General features: G+C 40.5%; 1 protein-coding gene across 15 annotated transcripts in view; it reads right to left on the bottom strand.

Annotated features, from left to right (window-relative positions):
• CDKAL1 (CDK5 regulatory subunit associated protein 1 like 1) overlaps positions 1-16,213 on the bottom strand; it is a 777,071-nt gene that overhangs the window by 165,557 nt on the left and 595,301 nt on the right. For all 15 annotated transcript variants that reach the window (XR_008711390.1, XR_008711388.1, XR_008711389.1 and 12 more), the window contains 2 exons: positions 9,495-9,578; positions 5,914-6,078 (listed from right to left, as the gene is read on the bottom strand). Coding sequence is in view for 12 of the 15 variants with exons in the window: in XM_055570761.1 (XP_055426736.1) it covers positions 5,914-6,078; positions 9,495-9,578 (249 nt within the window). In the remaining 3 variants the exon portion in view is untranslated. The remainder of the gene's footprint in view (positions 1-5,913; positions 6,079-9,494; positions 9,579-16,213) is intronic.

The following is a 16,213-nucleotide window of genomic DNA, read 5'->3' as shown; positions in this document are numbered from 1 at the left end:
TCTAAACTAAAGAACTGACATAATCATGAGTTAGGCTGTAATCCCCAATAAATTCAGCTCAAGCGCACAGAATAAAAGCTATATATCTAGACTGTGAAACCCAAATACGCCCTAACAGATCTACAAATGAAACTAAGTAGAAGCCGTAAGAACAGAAGAAATGGACTAAATATTAAACATGCTACAGTTCTCACCATGACACCGATTTAACATATGGGCAATGAAGAATTCAATCTTACAAGAAGTTAAAAAGGGAAAAAAAAAAAAAAAAAAAAAACTAGGAAAAACTGCTTTGGGATTGGAGCCAGTATCTTGGGGGGTGGGGTGTGGACGGAAAAATAGGAAGGAACACACCCTCATTTGCTTCTAACACGGTTAGCTGATCTGTTTGAAATTAGATCTACTTTCAAATGTTTTAACTTAATTATTAAGCCATTTCTTAACCTCATGAATGCAGTTTTCATGCACTTTCAAATCTGGCCCAGAACTAATAGACCCTTTTACTTCAGTGGTTTTGGAAATGAACGTTAGATGGAGAGGAAAGCATTTTAACGATGCCTTTCTAAGGGTCAAAGCTCCGAAAATATAGTATAGTTTGTACATAAAACTCAGTACACCTGAATATCCTGCTGGCCCTTTGTCTGGTAATGAGGCAAACCATGCCACCCTTTAAAACGCCCGCTTCCTCTCTGCGGGCAGTCGGCTGTGTTGGTGCTGAGCTATCTGACCGCTCAAGTGAATACATTATTAGGATCAAAGTCCCGGTAGATGAGAAACAGGTGACACCCAGGGACCCTGGGGCAGCCTTCCCTTCCCTTGTGAGAAACAGGGCAGGTCCTGGTCTCCATTCTAGAATATTCTTTAAAAGGCAGTGTAAGGAATAAGAGAAAGAAACGCCTGGCAGTAAGAACAGTCAGTGATATAAGATTGTTATGAGTCTCTCTCTGTGAATTTGTCATTCTCACTGTGTGGAGGAACCCTTAAATTGATCTATACGAAATCAATGGCTGATGAGCACAACTTTTGCAATGATACAAGACTATGCAATTTTTACCTTCATTGCCTAAAGTAAAATGATGATCTAGCATGTGCTGCAAATTATAATGATAATTATTATTAATTATCAGTGACCAACATTTACTGTAACAGGAGCTGACATTTATTGATTGCTGAGTCATTTCTATGGAAATCCTATGAAATGGGTACTATTGTTATTCCCCAGTTCCAGAGGCAAGAACTAAGTTGGAAAGAGGTTGAATAAGTGTCCCAAGCTCTGTTTCTTATGGTAAATCAGGGATTCAAATGCAGATGATCAGAATACAGAATCCATGTTATTTGCTATACTGTGTTGGATGGTGAAGACCAATGGAAGCAATGTACCACTTAGAACAGTAAAGACATTAAAATAAAAGCCATTAAATCACTGATCTGTAAAGGAATACTTACTGCATCCCTTTATCAAATATTAACATACATACTATGCAGGTATGTTGTCCACAGTATCTAATTTAATCTTCTGCAAATCACTTATCTCCATTCTACAGATGGAGAGACTTGACTGAAGAAGGTGTGCTGTACAACATTGTAGGAATTGTGGTCTGAACCCACACCTGCCAGGCTCCAAGTCTCGAGCTCTTTTCAGAGAGCCATCCTGCCTCTTCTTTCTTTAAAGTGATTCTTTACAAATACGAAGAAACTTAAAAAGAGGAACACTTTGGAATAAAACTGCTTACTTCTAAGTTTAGAATTAGGAGAGAATTTTCTTCTTTTCTCTCTTTTGCAAGGCACAAAATAGCTCTGACTTCTTGAGTATGGATCTAAGAGATGGGAGGATACAAGTGGTGTATGGTAACAGGGGCCACAGAAGAAGAAACATCAGCAGTGGATCTGGTTCGTCTTTATCAAGCAGCAGCAGTGCTCACATTCCCTGGTATTCCTAAGGCAGACTCACAGCTCGAACACCTCTTGGAACAAGGGGAAGATGGTTAACACTGTCCATTTTCTCATCCTTTTCTTCCTCTCTCTTTTTGTACCTAGTGTAAGCTCACTCTGGTATATTAAAAGTCTGGTATTACTACATTAAAATAGTAAAACTGCTTTTACAAATATCAAACACTCCTCCCTGACTTGAGCATCATTTTCCTGGAAGAGTGGGGTCTTGAATTTCAGTGTGCATCTGTATTATCTAGACAGCCTTTGAAAAAACAGAGGACTAGGTCCCTCTCCTAGAGTTTCTAGTTCAGTTTTGGGTTGGGGCCCATGAATTTGCCTTATAACAAGTTCCCATATACTGCTGATGCTGCCAATCAGGGGACAACACTTGAGAATCACTATCATAGAAGTGAAGTTGAAGTCGCTTAGTCGTGTCCGACTCTTTGCAACCCCATCAACTGTAGCCTACCAGGCTTCTCCGTCCATGGGATTTTCCAGGCAAGAGTACTGGAGTGGGTTGGCATTTCCTTCTCCAACTATCGTAGAACACCTATGAAAATGTAGATGTCCTCTGCTTTCTCCCATCTCTTCTTCATCCTAAGAACAAAGCTGCCTGACTGTGTCCACAGAAAAATGCACGATCTGTCCTTTATGTTTTTATTCCTTTGAACCTTATAGTGCTTTCCATAGGATAACTATTACATAGCTTTTTTTCTGAAATTAATTATCCTTAAAGAATACTTATTCAAAAATGTTCCCTATTTGGTTAGAGGTGGCATTTTTGGCTCCAATCTTCTCTAAAAATAATCAGACAAATTTTGTCTCTCTATCCTATTCTCTTTTCCCTCTATTCTTCTAACCAAACTGAAAAGAGGAATAGCAATAACCATTTAAAAATGTTACTACATGCTGTTTTTATTAGGATATAATTTCTTGGAGGACAGTTACCTTTTGACTCTACAGAAGCTTTCCTTTTCCACCATGCTATGGGCATTTACATAACTATCATTATTTGAAAATAACTAGGCCTTATTTCTATTAATATTTACAGAATTCAAAGTCCTGCCACAGGGTAGGCATTCAACCCGTTTTTGTCAGATGAAATATTTCAAACACTGAGTCTTAGAGACAACCGAGGTCCAGAGAACCTAAGTGATGTACAGAAGGTCACAGAGTCTATCACCACAGAGGCCAGAATCCTCTGATCCAGATCTCGTAACTCCCACCCAGCCTGAGCTTTTCCCCTGGTCTGTTGTACCTCTCCCAGTTTTATCAGATGTCAGTGGTGCCTAAAGTGAGACAAAATAAGTCCAAAGTAGTGTAGGGCTAAAGACTTAAAGAATAATCATAATATTCTCAATTAAGGAAACATATTTACTATGGGAAACACTTTTTTTTTAAACAGTATTTTGCTTTAGATGCTTTGGCTTTTCTAGTTTCTTTATAATGTGTGGAGGAGGAAGCATTTACTGTAGAAAAACTCAGGAAAAGCCAAGAAAATTTAAGAAGATAGAAATTCTGATGGGATTAGTTTCTTTGGCACTGAATAGATTACCCTATCGGAGAAATTCACCGCCCCCCCTCAACCCACAGATAATGTGCACTGCATAATCACAGCTAAATAATTAACAACCAAAGGTCATCTTCGGAGTCTGCTGTTTCTAAAGCAGCTAGATTTAGGGGAAAGGGGAGATAACCACTTAGTAACTACTTACTATGTCCCAAGCCTAGTTTTAGGTGGTTTACATACACTATCGAATGAGTTCCTTTCAACAACCCCATGAAAGAAATGATTATCCCCATTTAACAGACTAAACCAAAGCTCAGAGGAGTAAATTGAGAAGTCGAGATGCAAATTCAGCTCTATCTGACCCCAGGGTCACATTTCATCCACAGAGTGAAGCTCATTTTTTCACTGAAGAGTTCCAGTACCTTTATCAGAGCTCAAAGAGCTCAAAATGTCTGAGGCAGGATTATAACCTCTATCGCCTTCCTCTAAATCCTATAAAAATGGAAGCTGTTCTCCTGTTTAATCTATTTTGGTTCATATCATCAGCAAAAACGTTTGTAACACCAGGACAAATGCTTTTTTGAAGAAGGCTTTTTGACCCCGAGTTTGGCATATCTTTAAAAGCAGACAAATAATAAAGCGGAAAGCTCTGTTCATTAATTTACATGAAGTCACAAATGGTGATAAAGGGCTTGCCGGATGTTCCCCTTAACGTAAATGCACAAATCAATATTCTGAACCCTTTGGCCTCATGCCTGAGATCAACCTATATTTCCTAGAGCGGCAGAAGGGCCAGCAGTCAAATGACCTTTATCCTCATCTCACCTAGGACTTTAGGGTCAACCCAGCCCAGAGGAGGGCTTGGTCAGGGAGCTGATGACACCATTTCCCAGGCTGGAGGGAGGCAGAGGAGAATAGAAAAGGCTGGCCCGTGGAATTTAAATGGGGCTGCCCTCTTAGGAAGTAACATTACCGTGAAGGAACCAATGAAAGGGTGCTGCTTTTCCTCATTTGTATATAATTATAATGCGATGTTTTAAAATACCAGCCATTTTGATAGGCATACATGAAGGAATTAAATCAGGCAGGCTCTTTGAAATAACAGTTTGCCCACTGCTGCTATTTGCCATAAAATCCTTTTCACTGTGGCAATTTAAAATCAACCTTGTAAAATATACCATGAGGAACAAGAGATTTTTTTTTTCTTAAGTCACTTACTTGAAAAATGTCTGAAGTACTACCTAAAATATCAAAAGCAATATAATTCAAATGCTGGATTTCATTGCTCCTTCCTGGTCATCCATCCAAACCCCCAAGTATGATGTATGATTTTTTTTCTAAACAACAGAAAACATTAATTTCTATGCTTATATGCTTATCAAGTTGGAGAGTTCACTCCTGGTCAAGTGGGCTGACACACTTGGCAGGGTTTCGACAAAAGCTGGCCCACATCACTCCATATCAGTCAGACGGCTCTGCCCACAGAGTCTTCACATGTCCGTGTCAAGCTCGTGAGAAGTGTCACTCACTTTCGGATTTCAGAGACTGTCATCACAATAGGTGAGAATATAGATAATACGACCCTCTTTGTCACTATCCCTAACATTTAATTAACATGCCTTTGCCATTGCTTTGGGGTGGGCGTGGGGTGGGGTGGGAGATAATACATCTACTAAAACAAATCTAGAGTTATACAGCCAGATAAATATCACTCATCATTTTTCTGAACATTAAGTCAGTGCTCTACTTTTTATTTTTTTTGGAGCACTTAACAATTGTGTTGAAGAAAGGACATCAAATGATGCTTAGAAATGTGATACACATTTTCATTTCACACTCCATCAGCTTTTACAGCTGTAGCTCAATGAAATGTAGGAGAGAGCCTGGCAAACAGCCATATTTACCAAGGTATAAAATAGGGGTCAGGTTACTTTTTTATAGAAAGAAAAAAAAAAATGTTTAATTTTCACTCCACATGACTAAAGCAGATACTCAGCTAACACCCTAGAGAAAGGCACCATAACCATATCCACTGACATGGTTTACTGCCTGTTTAACTGTAGGTAGGTTTTGGTTTTTTTTTTTAACTGCATTATAACCATCTTCACAAAGCACGAAAATGACCCTTTTTTTCCTTACCTGCTTCCACTCAGGATCTACTGACACAGAAACATACTGATCAGATCATCTTTGGTGTTAAATCTTTCACCTGGAAATAATGGCTTCTGCCCTCTGCCTCTAGCCTAGAAGCAGAAAGAGCTTCTTCCCTCCGCAGGCAGAGAAGCAAAGCTATAGGCATCAGCAAAAATGCATCTTTCTAATTCGGATTTCAATCTGTCAGAAAGGATTAAAGCCTCATGCATATATAAAAAGGAAACTGTACAAGATAACAGAAACATGGTTGGAAATCACTGAGCTTCCATAGCTGCCTTTTTACCAGCTGGGCAGAGTGGAAGGCCGTTTTTACCCACCTCTGTTAAACCCGAGACTTCTCCTCTTGCTAATGGTTTGCTGATGGATGGCGTGTATACTTTGGCGTCCGAAACTGGCTGCCCCTTCATAAAATGTTTTCCTGATTCATAAATGTCCACTTCGACCATTTTCCCCATGAATGTGGGGTTCTTTGGCACTAAAACCTAAAAAAAAAAAAAGACAGAAGACTTAATTTTTAAAAAGTAAAATTTTATTTTAGAACAGTTTGAGGTTTACCCAATTATTGTTAACATAGCAAAGAGAGCTCACACACCCCAGGTGCAATTTCCCTCTCATTAACATCTAACGTTGGTATGATACATTTGTCACAATTAATAAGCCAATATTGATGCACTGTTGTTCAGTCACTAAGTTGTGTCTGACTCTTTGTGAACCCATGGATTGCAGCACGCCAGGCTTCCCTGACCTTCACGATATCCCACAACTTGCTCAAATGCATGTCCATTGAGTCGGTGATGCCATCCAACTGTCTCATCCTCTGTCGTCCCCTTCTCCTTCTGCCCTCAGTCTTTCCTAACATCGGGGGCTTTTCCAATGAGTTGGCTCTTCGCATGAGGTGGACAAAGTATTGATGTATTACTATTAACTAAAGTCTATAATTTATTCAGATTTCCTCACTTGTCCTTTAATGTCCTTTTTCTCTTTGGGGATCCCATCTTAAGTGGGCTCTGTCTTCCAGATGCTCAAAAATCTGGGTATCCAGCAGACAGGGAGGGCATTTCTGGGAGGGGTGGGGCTGCAGACAGTGCTCACTTCTTGCAGGACGCCTGTGGTCCTAAGGCACGTGGAAGGCATAGCCAGTTACTTTTGAACAGGCCTTTGATATCCTGCTCTCGGCCGTCCCAGGCAATGAAGAAAACTGGGACAACTCCAATGAAACCCTCATACGTTTGGAACCTTGCAAGTTCACTGTCAGAGTCACGATTTAAGCAGCCCCTTTAAATTAAGGCCTGAATATTTGGGTGCATGTGTGTGTGTGTGTGTGTGTGTGTGTGTGAGTGTGCACATGCCTGTTGTTTTGGGGGAAGAAGAAGAACATTTCACAGCCCCCTTTTCCATAGTTCAAACCTTGGTGTTTGGAGCTAAATGACTTCTTCAACTGATGGTTTCCATCATTTCTTTCGCTCTGTTATAAAATGCATGTTATTTGCTAGTTCTGCGTCCACATAGAGCCAGCTCCTCTGAAGGGTACTTTGGCTGGCTCACAGGAAACTGTCAGAGGGTCTCTTTCCACTAAAGATTACAGATCAAGATACTTGTTTACCTCCAGCAAATGTTTCTCCTCTTCTGGGACTTACGCGTAGCCCGTATGTATTCTGTTCTCCCTCACACTTCTATTTCAGAACTGGAGCTACCTGCCAATCTTTTCAACTCAGAATCCAAAATAAACAGCCTAATTCTAATCCAGCAGTCTACTCTGATATCTAGATACAATCTTCACTTCTGGAGGTCATCTTTTGTAGAAAAATAATTCCTATGAAATCTTCGATAGGCTTGGTTGTAGAGACCAAAAAAAAAAAAAAAAAAAGTCAGATGAGAGCCAGAAATTCCATAGCCAGTTTCTCCGAGAGGCTAAATTGGATCTTGGTGTTTCTGAGTTTGATTTTCTATGACCATTGAGTACATTGCTTCATCAAAGTATAGGAAAAAGGTCACCTGGGTGGTGGATTACTCATGGCAAGCAAATGAACTAAGAGAGCCTTAGTGTCAGGATATGAAAGCCCTTTTAAATCAGTTTTTATAAAATAAGAAAATCTCTAGAGTAAACTGTCCCTGGGAGATCTGGTAGTATTCTGGGGGAAAATAACTCTCCTTGATTTGCTGCCTTGATCTGAATGAAGGGCTCAGTGTTTTTTCCCCCTCCGGTTTTAATAATTGGAAAAAGCTCCACTGCTTTAAATTGGAGGAAACAGCTAATGAGGCATGCCATCGCCTTTAAAATGAAGGGGGAAAAAAAGTTCCCTGCTGAGGCAAAAACCCAGATGGCAAGAGAAAGAAGAGGAAAGACGCTAGCAAAATATAATCCAGCTCCTCCAGAGAGCTGAGCAGAAGGCTGACCTGAAGAGGAAGAGGGTTCTCTGGAGTCATTTACTGAGACAGAAAATGGGGAAGTCTCAGCTCAAACATGGAGAGCTGGGATCAGTCCTCAACTGGCTGGCTCAGAGGTAAAGAATCTGACTGCAATGCAGGAGACCCAGGTTCAATCCCTGAGTCGGGAAGATCCTCTGGAGGAGAAATGGCAACCCATTCCAGCATTCTTGCCTGGAGAATTCCATGGGCAGAGGAGCCTGGCGGGCTACAGGTCATGGGGTCGCAAAGAGTCAGACGCAACTTACCAACTAAACAACCACCACCACCTCAATTGTAGTCTCTACTGGGGCCTAAACAGGGCATGTTCAGCCTGGGCCTTGTAAGGCTCTCCCCCGTTCCCTGAGGACCCAGTGCCCGGCGTGAGATGAGTCCACATGGAACACCCATGCTGGAGCCCCCCTCCCACTCCTGCTTCCCTGCTTCTAACACAGGCGGTCTGCCTCCCTTGTTCATCCCTTACCAGGGTGGCCCATACTGGCCTGAAGAGCCTTCCCAAGCCACAATCCACAGAAAAAAAAGTTCACTTCTCATTTGATGAGAGACGAACAAAAAAGTAGGAAAACCTACCTGATATTAAGAAAATACGATCCAGGGATGACCCAAGGAATCCCTCTGCCCCTAGGAGCGTCTCTCTCTAACCGGAGGGGCCTATGGCACCTCCTCCTTGGCCCTTCCCAGGGCCAATGGCCCCTGAAGGAGGCACTGTCTGCTTTAGTCATTTTTGAATTGCTTCACCCCCTGGGGAAGTGCAATCCCAAACACTGACTAGAAGTCTGGCTGCTGGTGCAGCAAAGCACGCTGCCTTAGAAGGGCAGGGACTGGGGAGCTCCTTCAGGTGGGCCTCGAAGAAAACTCTCCAAGTGAAGCTAGTGTGATCCTCACTCTGGTCTCCAAAGTTGTTCACACAATGTGAGCTGAGTCCAAGGAACTCTTTTCCTTTTGCCCTCAGCACTTTTCATTATGATAGAAGTTTTTTTTTTTAAAAAAGGCAATACAAAAAAAATAAAACCCTGAAACTAAAAAAGCCAACCAACAGACAACCAACCAAAAGCCTGTTAGAGCACTGAGACAGGGAGAGGAAGTCCCCGCCCTTCCAGGCTGATGTCGCCGGTGCAGACATCCTTCCTGTCCCCTGGACAGAACTTTTCCCTCCACGGTGCCAGGCTGTGGGAGGCTGGGGCAGTCAGAACTGCCTGTTTCAAACTCCCCAACGCCAGAGGCTGCTCCCATCAAAGACGAATGAGGACTAAAACAGACTTACTCCTTTGGATAGAATGTTTTGTAGATTAAGCCACAAAGATAAGCCCCACGTTAGCTTGGCTGGCTTGATGCTATAAAATAGCCTTCCTGCCACAAGATGCTATCAATACGAATCTCTGCTACTTAAGTCTCTTTTGCTTAAATTGATTTACTTTCAGAACTCTTTCTCATTTTGGAGAAATCCTGAGAGTGTGGGAGTGTCTCTTACCTGCTCGTAGAATCGATTGTGCGCAACATAAAACTTGGAATCAAAAGATTCTTCCGTGACTAACACTTGTTGTCTCTGACCAATCTGCGGAAAGAGGGGAGAAAAAAAATAGGAGCCATCAGGCAGATGTCTGAGAATCCAAAATAAACACCAACCCAAAGAGTTATGGACCAGCAAGTCATGTCTTTTTAAATTGTTTTTTTAAGATTTTTTTTTTTTTAATGTGGACCATTTTTAAAGTCTTTGTTGAATTTATTACAATATTGCTTCTATTTCATGTGTTGGTTCTCTGGCTGTGAGGGATGTGGGATCTCAGCTCCTCGGCCAGGGAGGGAACCCACACCCCATGCACTGAAAATGAGGGCCTAACCACCGGAGCACTGGGGAGTCCCAAGTCGTGTCTTCTCGAATTTAAAGTAGATCTAGATTGCTAGCTACTTAACAGCCAATACAAGAATCACGGATTCAAATTTCCAGAAAAGCATTATTATTTATGTAGTAATATAAAATTTGGGTAGAAAAAAATCTTATTGTCTTAGAGAACTATGAAGCAAAACTTGATCTTATGTCTTCCTTCAACAGAAGTTAGATAATTAAGGCTTCTGAGACATACAAAAATCTTCTAAATATCACTTTGTTTCTTGAAACAAAGTTGCAAAACAAGCCAGAACAAGCTGCTTCTAATCCAAATTCATGAAAATATTTTGGCAATATGAGAGACTGGTAATAAACATTAATTTGAGTTATGAGGGATATAACACTAAAGAAAATGCCTCAAAAACTAGTCATTAAGTCTCTGCACCTAAACATTTCATATGCTGCATGCAATTCTGAAATTATTGATTAATTCAGTTATTTGCTTAATATATACATTTTCTCTCTCATAGGTAACTGTCTCTTTTTTTTTTTGCTGCAGCTGTGACTGCATATTCACTTTATTTTTTTAAGAGACTATTCTCTACAGGATCTGTATTTATGATTTAAGCATGAATTTTTAATAACCAAGAAGTTAAATTAGCCAAAACACTGGTTAAAGCAATGTGACCATTCTAAATTATTCTACCATTTCCAAGTTTATTCCACTGTGAAATGCAACATTTAAAGTATCAGTTATTTTTTTTTTAAACAAGGTTGTCAAAATGGCTGATGTAGCAAACCAGCTATATTAGATGATTATGCCTAGAATCATTTTTGCCATTGCTCCTTGATAAATACAACCCTCCATGTTAAAGTACGTTGGCAAGATTTTTTTGAACAAAATCCCTTTTCTCATATGTAGGGACTTGTCACCATGTTCAGGCAGTTACCACTTAGGAACCATAAACACAGCTGCACTAAATAGACCACCTAACAATTAAAAAGAAAAAACTGAAAACACCAAACACCTCTCTCCATTATACAATGCCAATACCTAAATACACTATAATTTGCTCTTTTTTTTTTTTTTTAACTCTATCATTCAAATGTAGCCACTTAGTAAAGTCTTCAAGATGACACATCACAGACTGATGTAGTTCACTCCTTGAAAACCAGTGAAAGTTCCTGCAACATTCATCTCTTAAAAATCAAGTTACAACAAAAGGAAGTTCTCCTAACTTCTACTTTGAGCTTTAATGGCCCTGTTTATTTAAAAAAAAAAAAAAAAAAAAAAAAAAACAACCTGATGAATACTGGGTTTCACTGAAGTATATTCTTCTGGAAGGAAACTTAGAATGTTTGCACACATTTCACAGTGTGAGTTGCTTATGACTTAGGATAAGTATCTGTCAATGGTTCTTAAGGAAATCTGCAATTACACTTCATCTAACATTAAGTTTTCAGGAAATTAACAACAATACGAGACTGCAGAGCCACCAAAAACGAATGCTGAGACTTTCCTCTTGTTAGAATTAATGTGGATGTTTGCAGTTATCACTTTGGGGGTTATTCTATTTTATCTGGAGAGACTAACCATGACAGTAATTCTCACACATAGAGTTAGGAAAACTTGCTATGTTTATACAGCACAGGGCAGGGCATTTGATCAACCATTAGAGAACAATTTGTATGGAGTATTTAACTATTTGCCAATGGGATTCAGGAAAATTGCGATGGGCAGTCATTTATAATGGCAAACACCTCTCCAGTCACCCTTTTGGTCCCTTCAGCCATCGATTTTGTCTCATTGGCTCTTTAAGTTCCCCAGAAACTACTGAGCAAAAATGAGGACTTTGACCAAAAATTGATGCCATCTATCCCCACCCCCTGAAACTGCCCTCCCCGCCACAAAAAAATAAATAATAAATGCTCTAACGCAGTATTTTTTAAAGAATGAACTGAACACCAAATATGACTTTTAAGCGAATCAATGGTTTCAAATAACCTTAAAAACAACAACAAAATTAAGGAAGTGTGTAGAGGGGGGACTGAGCTGGAATTCTGGAAGAGGCAACACTGCCTTGGTGACAGTAAGGAAACTTACAGGCCAAACGTGTAAGTCTCAAATCTTTTTTTAAATGTGCCATCTCCCTATTTTCCAACTGCTTTCTCCCCAACTCTACGTGACAACTCTGTGTGGTTAAAGATCACATAACAAGATTTAGGGTGTAGTCAGTCGCTCAGTTGTGTCCAACTCTTTGTGACCCAAAGGACCGAGGCCTGGCAAGTTCCTCTGTCCATGGGATTTCCCAGCCAGGAACACTGAAGTGGGTTGCCATTTCCTTCTCCAGGGCATCTTTCGAACCCAGGGATTGAACCCAGGTCTCCTACATTGCAGGTGGATTCTTTATTGCCTGAGCTACCACGGTACTAGATTTAGGGTAATTATCCTAATTTGACTTAGAATGCCTCTACTGCCCAGCAAGGTAGTCTTGGTCTCAGAGTAAGGAGGAGGGCTTCAGGAGCAAAAGGGAAAGGCTATAGATACCCTAGGTCCCTAGGACTACCATCACTCAGCTCTCAAATATACTAAAGGCAGAGGGATCCCCCAGGAGAGGGATCAGCCTGTCTTACAGAAGGATAGGTGTACACGGAATCTTCTCTGAGATTCTGCAGCATCTACTCTCTGCTGACGTTCTGAGATTCTGTGAGAAGGAGGCTTCTTCCCTGGCTTCTCACCCTCGCTGACAGAACCTCCCCAGCAACTGGAATCTCTGACAGGAATGCAAGGCTACCTCACTGGCTTTGAGACAAGCCCCTCGCAGAGGAAGTTAACAGAATGACTGCTTGTGTAATTTAAAAAAATGAACAAACTCCTGAGTTTACAGAATATATATACAGGTATACACACATGCCCATAGAGAGAGAAAGAGAATACAAAGGAGGTTGAAGATACTGGTTTCAATGCCCTCTGTGCCTGGCAGCACAATATGGCTACTCAGCAGGAACGATGAAGACGCAAGTGGAACTGTAAACCCACAGAAGGATCCAGAGGGTGACTCCCAGGTAACCGGAACTTTCAAGGACAGGATGGAAGGGGAAAGGGATGGAGGGAGAAGGAAGGGTCAGAAGCAGGAACACACAGTTCCAGCAGAACCCTGGGGAGAGGAAGAAGGGTTATTCAAAGACATCAAATGCCACATGTTTGAACTGGAGAGTGGGGCAAGAGGACACAGGTCTGAGTAGATTATTTTTAAGATAAAAGAAATTTGGCTACATTTTGGGCCTTTCATTTCCTTACAGGAAAAAAATGAGAGTTTGGTAGAAGTAACAATGGAGGTGGTGAGGTGAGCAGACTGAAGAGGAAGTGGATTCTGATTTTTAGAGGACCTTTCAGGTCCAAAATTCTAAGTCATCATTCATGGTAGATCTGATCTGCTGACAAGGTTTCAGATGAAGGAAATTTGTACTCTGAATCCAGGCTGTCCCTTTTCTCCCAGTAAATGTGTGCTTAGAGCCCTCTGCAAACTATAGCCACTTTCTGAAAGGAACAACTTGATTTTAATACCACCAAAGAAACATGGACAAAGTCTCTCATAAAGCTATCCAGTGACCTGCACCTGAAGAATCCTGTTAAAATCTTCCCAACAAAGTCCTTTTTAAAATAATCTCTTTGCCTTTTGATTTGCTTTACAGGTACATAATCTATTAGCTGATTTATAAAATGCTTCTTTAATTTCTAAAGCATTTTAGAGTTTAAGAAGTTGGGAATATAGTCTCTTGCACTTTTCACTTTCCATTTACAAAGTCTGACCTTCAGGACATGCGTCAGAACTTTTCAAAGTGGTTGTCAGACCTGGCACCTGCCGTAAGCAGACAAATGTACTCTGTAATTTATTCATCAGATGTCCGTGAAGACAGTGGCTTTTCCTATTGCACGCACAACTTCTTTCAGTCCATGTGAACCTGACTTCAAAATTACATTTTATGAGAAATGAACTGCAGAAATGTTGCAGGGAGGAAGCCAATTCTGACTCCATGTTGGAAACTTTTGTTGACTTGCTTTTTTTTTTTTTTGCTTTTATTACTGTAATCAATACTCCATTGCTTATTATTATTGATACTCCATAGCTCGCCTGGAGGACCCTGCCCCTCTATTTGACTGTAAACTAAAGTGCCTTGGTTCAGCTCATGGAGAGAGAGTTTGTCCCTGTCCACCTGTGAACAGAAGAGATTAACACACCCCTTCCAACAGCTGGCCATTCCCTTGGAGATGTCTGGCAAGACGGAAGACCCTTTCACTTGACTTTCCCACTGCCTCTTCCTCTCTGTTCTGCCTTTTGACTTTAGCTTCTCATTGTTTCTTTCTCTCTGATCTATTAAAGAATCTGGCATCCAGACCCCAATAAGATGGTTATTTTGAGGTGCTAGCCTGCCAGCTTGTCGGTCTGCCAGCTCCCCGATTAAACTCTCTTTCTTGCCTCAACACCTCATCTCTGGGATTCACTGGAGCCTGCTGTAACAGAAACAGTCCTATGAAACCATCCCTCCGTTTCACAGATGGGGTTACTGAAGGTACAGAACAAGCCCACGGGATCCTGCATGACTGCTAATCTCTCAGAGCTGATGGAACCATGGTCCCTGCTATGAAGGTGGGAAGTGCAGGCAGGGTAGAACTTTCCAGGCTTTGTTGGAAAGACGTGAAAAAAAAAAAAGCACGTCTGCTTTTTCTTTTTTTTTTTTTCAAACACAAAGGCAGAAAATAAAGACTGCATTCCCTTGAATAGACAAAGAAGCTCAGAACCTGAAAGGGGCTTAGCAAACTCTGATTTCACAGAGAGGAGACTGAGGTTCAGCAGAATGCACTGATCTGTTCAGTGGCCGAGAGAAGACTTGGAAGCATCCTTGCTACTTGATCTCTCCTATGGAATTCCTAGCTGCAGAAAACGTACAACATCAGGGCTCTAATTCTGGAGTGTGTGGCTTTTCCTTGAGCAGAGAAACATCTGTGACAGACAAAAAGCAGTAAAGCAGTGGCTTTTTTTTTTTTTTAATTCAATTTGGGGGCCGATTTTTCAGTCCGTTATATAATCAGCTGGCTGTTATTTGTGCCACATCTATGCTTCAAATTTTCCCAAGTGCCTCAAGTGGTGAGAAACATCAGTTCTAACCATATGGGCAGATAACACACAGAAAACACACACTTGCATGAAAAAAGCAGTGGTTTCCAACAGAATGGGGTTGCTGAATGAATGCTCATTCAAGTACATTCTATGTCTCCATGGGTCCTAAAACAAACAACATTCTGCACGGCTATTTCAGGATGTAAAGAGAGAAGCTAAAAAGAATTGCTTCAAGACAGGCAGATAATACTGAAATTTAACAAAGACATTAAGAGTACTTGGGTTTTTACCTTTAACCCAGTAAGAATTGTGACTTGTATAAGTATTCCCTGAACTAGAAGAAGCAGAGTTTCTTTTAAGTCCATAATGTGGCTTTAAAATATAAACTTTATGTAAATTTTACTTTTTTCAACTTTTTTTTCCACCTTTCTCACTTTTGTTTTACTTAAACAGAAAACCTTATGTGTGGCTTTGGAAAATAATTGCAATTCACTTTCTACTCTTAAAGGGTCAGGTTATAGAGATTTCAATAATTCAATATAATTGCTCAGAGTACCCAAAAACATTCATAAAGGACAGATGTATATTAGACTTGTGTAAGAGAAATATTTATTTCTTGAAAACAGTTATAAGAAGGTAGAGGAATTATTTTGCTTCCTCTGAAAAGTTTCTAGCAATTAATTTTTCTGTCCAGTTGCCTTAGGTGGAGAAATGGAGATTAAAACACATGTATCAAAAGCTCTCATAATTATTTACTACACATTTCTAATAAACCTGAATTTTATCTCTGCTTATCCTATACAATATTTTGACATGCTACTTTTGCAGCTAAGTTGTTTTTTTTTTTAATTGTAGATAATAAAATACAATTTTTCTACCTGACTGGTTTCTGAATGCATGACTCTGGGAAATGTCAAATGTCTTTCTTTAGCTCCAGTCAAATTAGTTCTTTTTTCCCCCTAAGCTGCCTGGAACATGTTAAACACAAGGCTGTGACCTTAAACTCCGAAATAATATTTCTAGTGTCTGTGCAAAAGCCTGCCCTCACATACACCTTTAGACTAATCACTGCAGTGTAATGTTGCCAGTGAACCACTGTAATTACACTTGGAGAAAAGTATGGTCTTGTTCTTTCCTAGCTAATGAAAATGATAACCTTTCCATTTTGATTCATCATTCACAACAGGCAGAGCATGCGATGCTGGGTCTCCAGGGTATACAGTAATTTTCCTGGCTGTT

Source organism: Bubalus kerabau, chromosome 3 (assembly GCF_029407905.1).
Source record: "Bubalus kerabau isolate K-KA32 ecotype Philippines breed swamp buffalo chromosome 3, PCC_UOA_SB_1v2, whole genome shotgun sequence".
NCBI lineage: Eukaryota > Metazoa > Chordata > Mammalia > Artiodactyla > Bovidae > Bubalus > Bubalus kerabau.
This window is presented reverse-complemented; position numbering and strand designations above follow the sequence as displayed.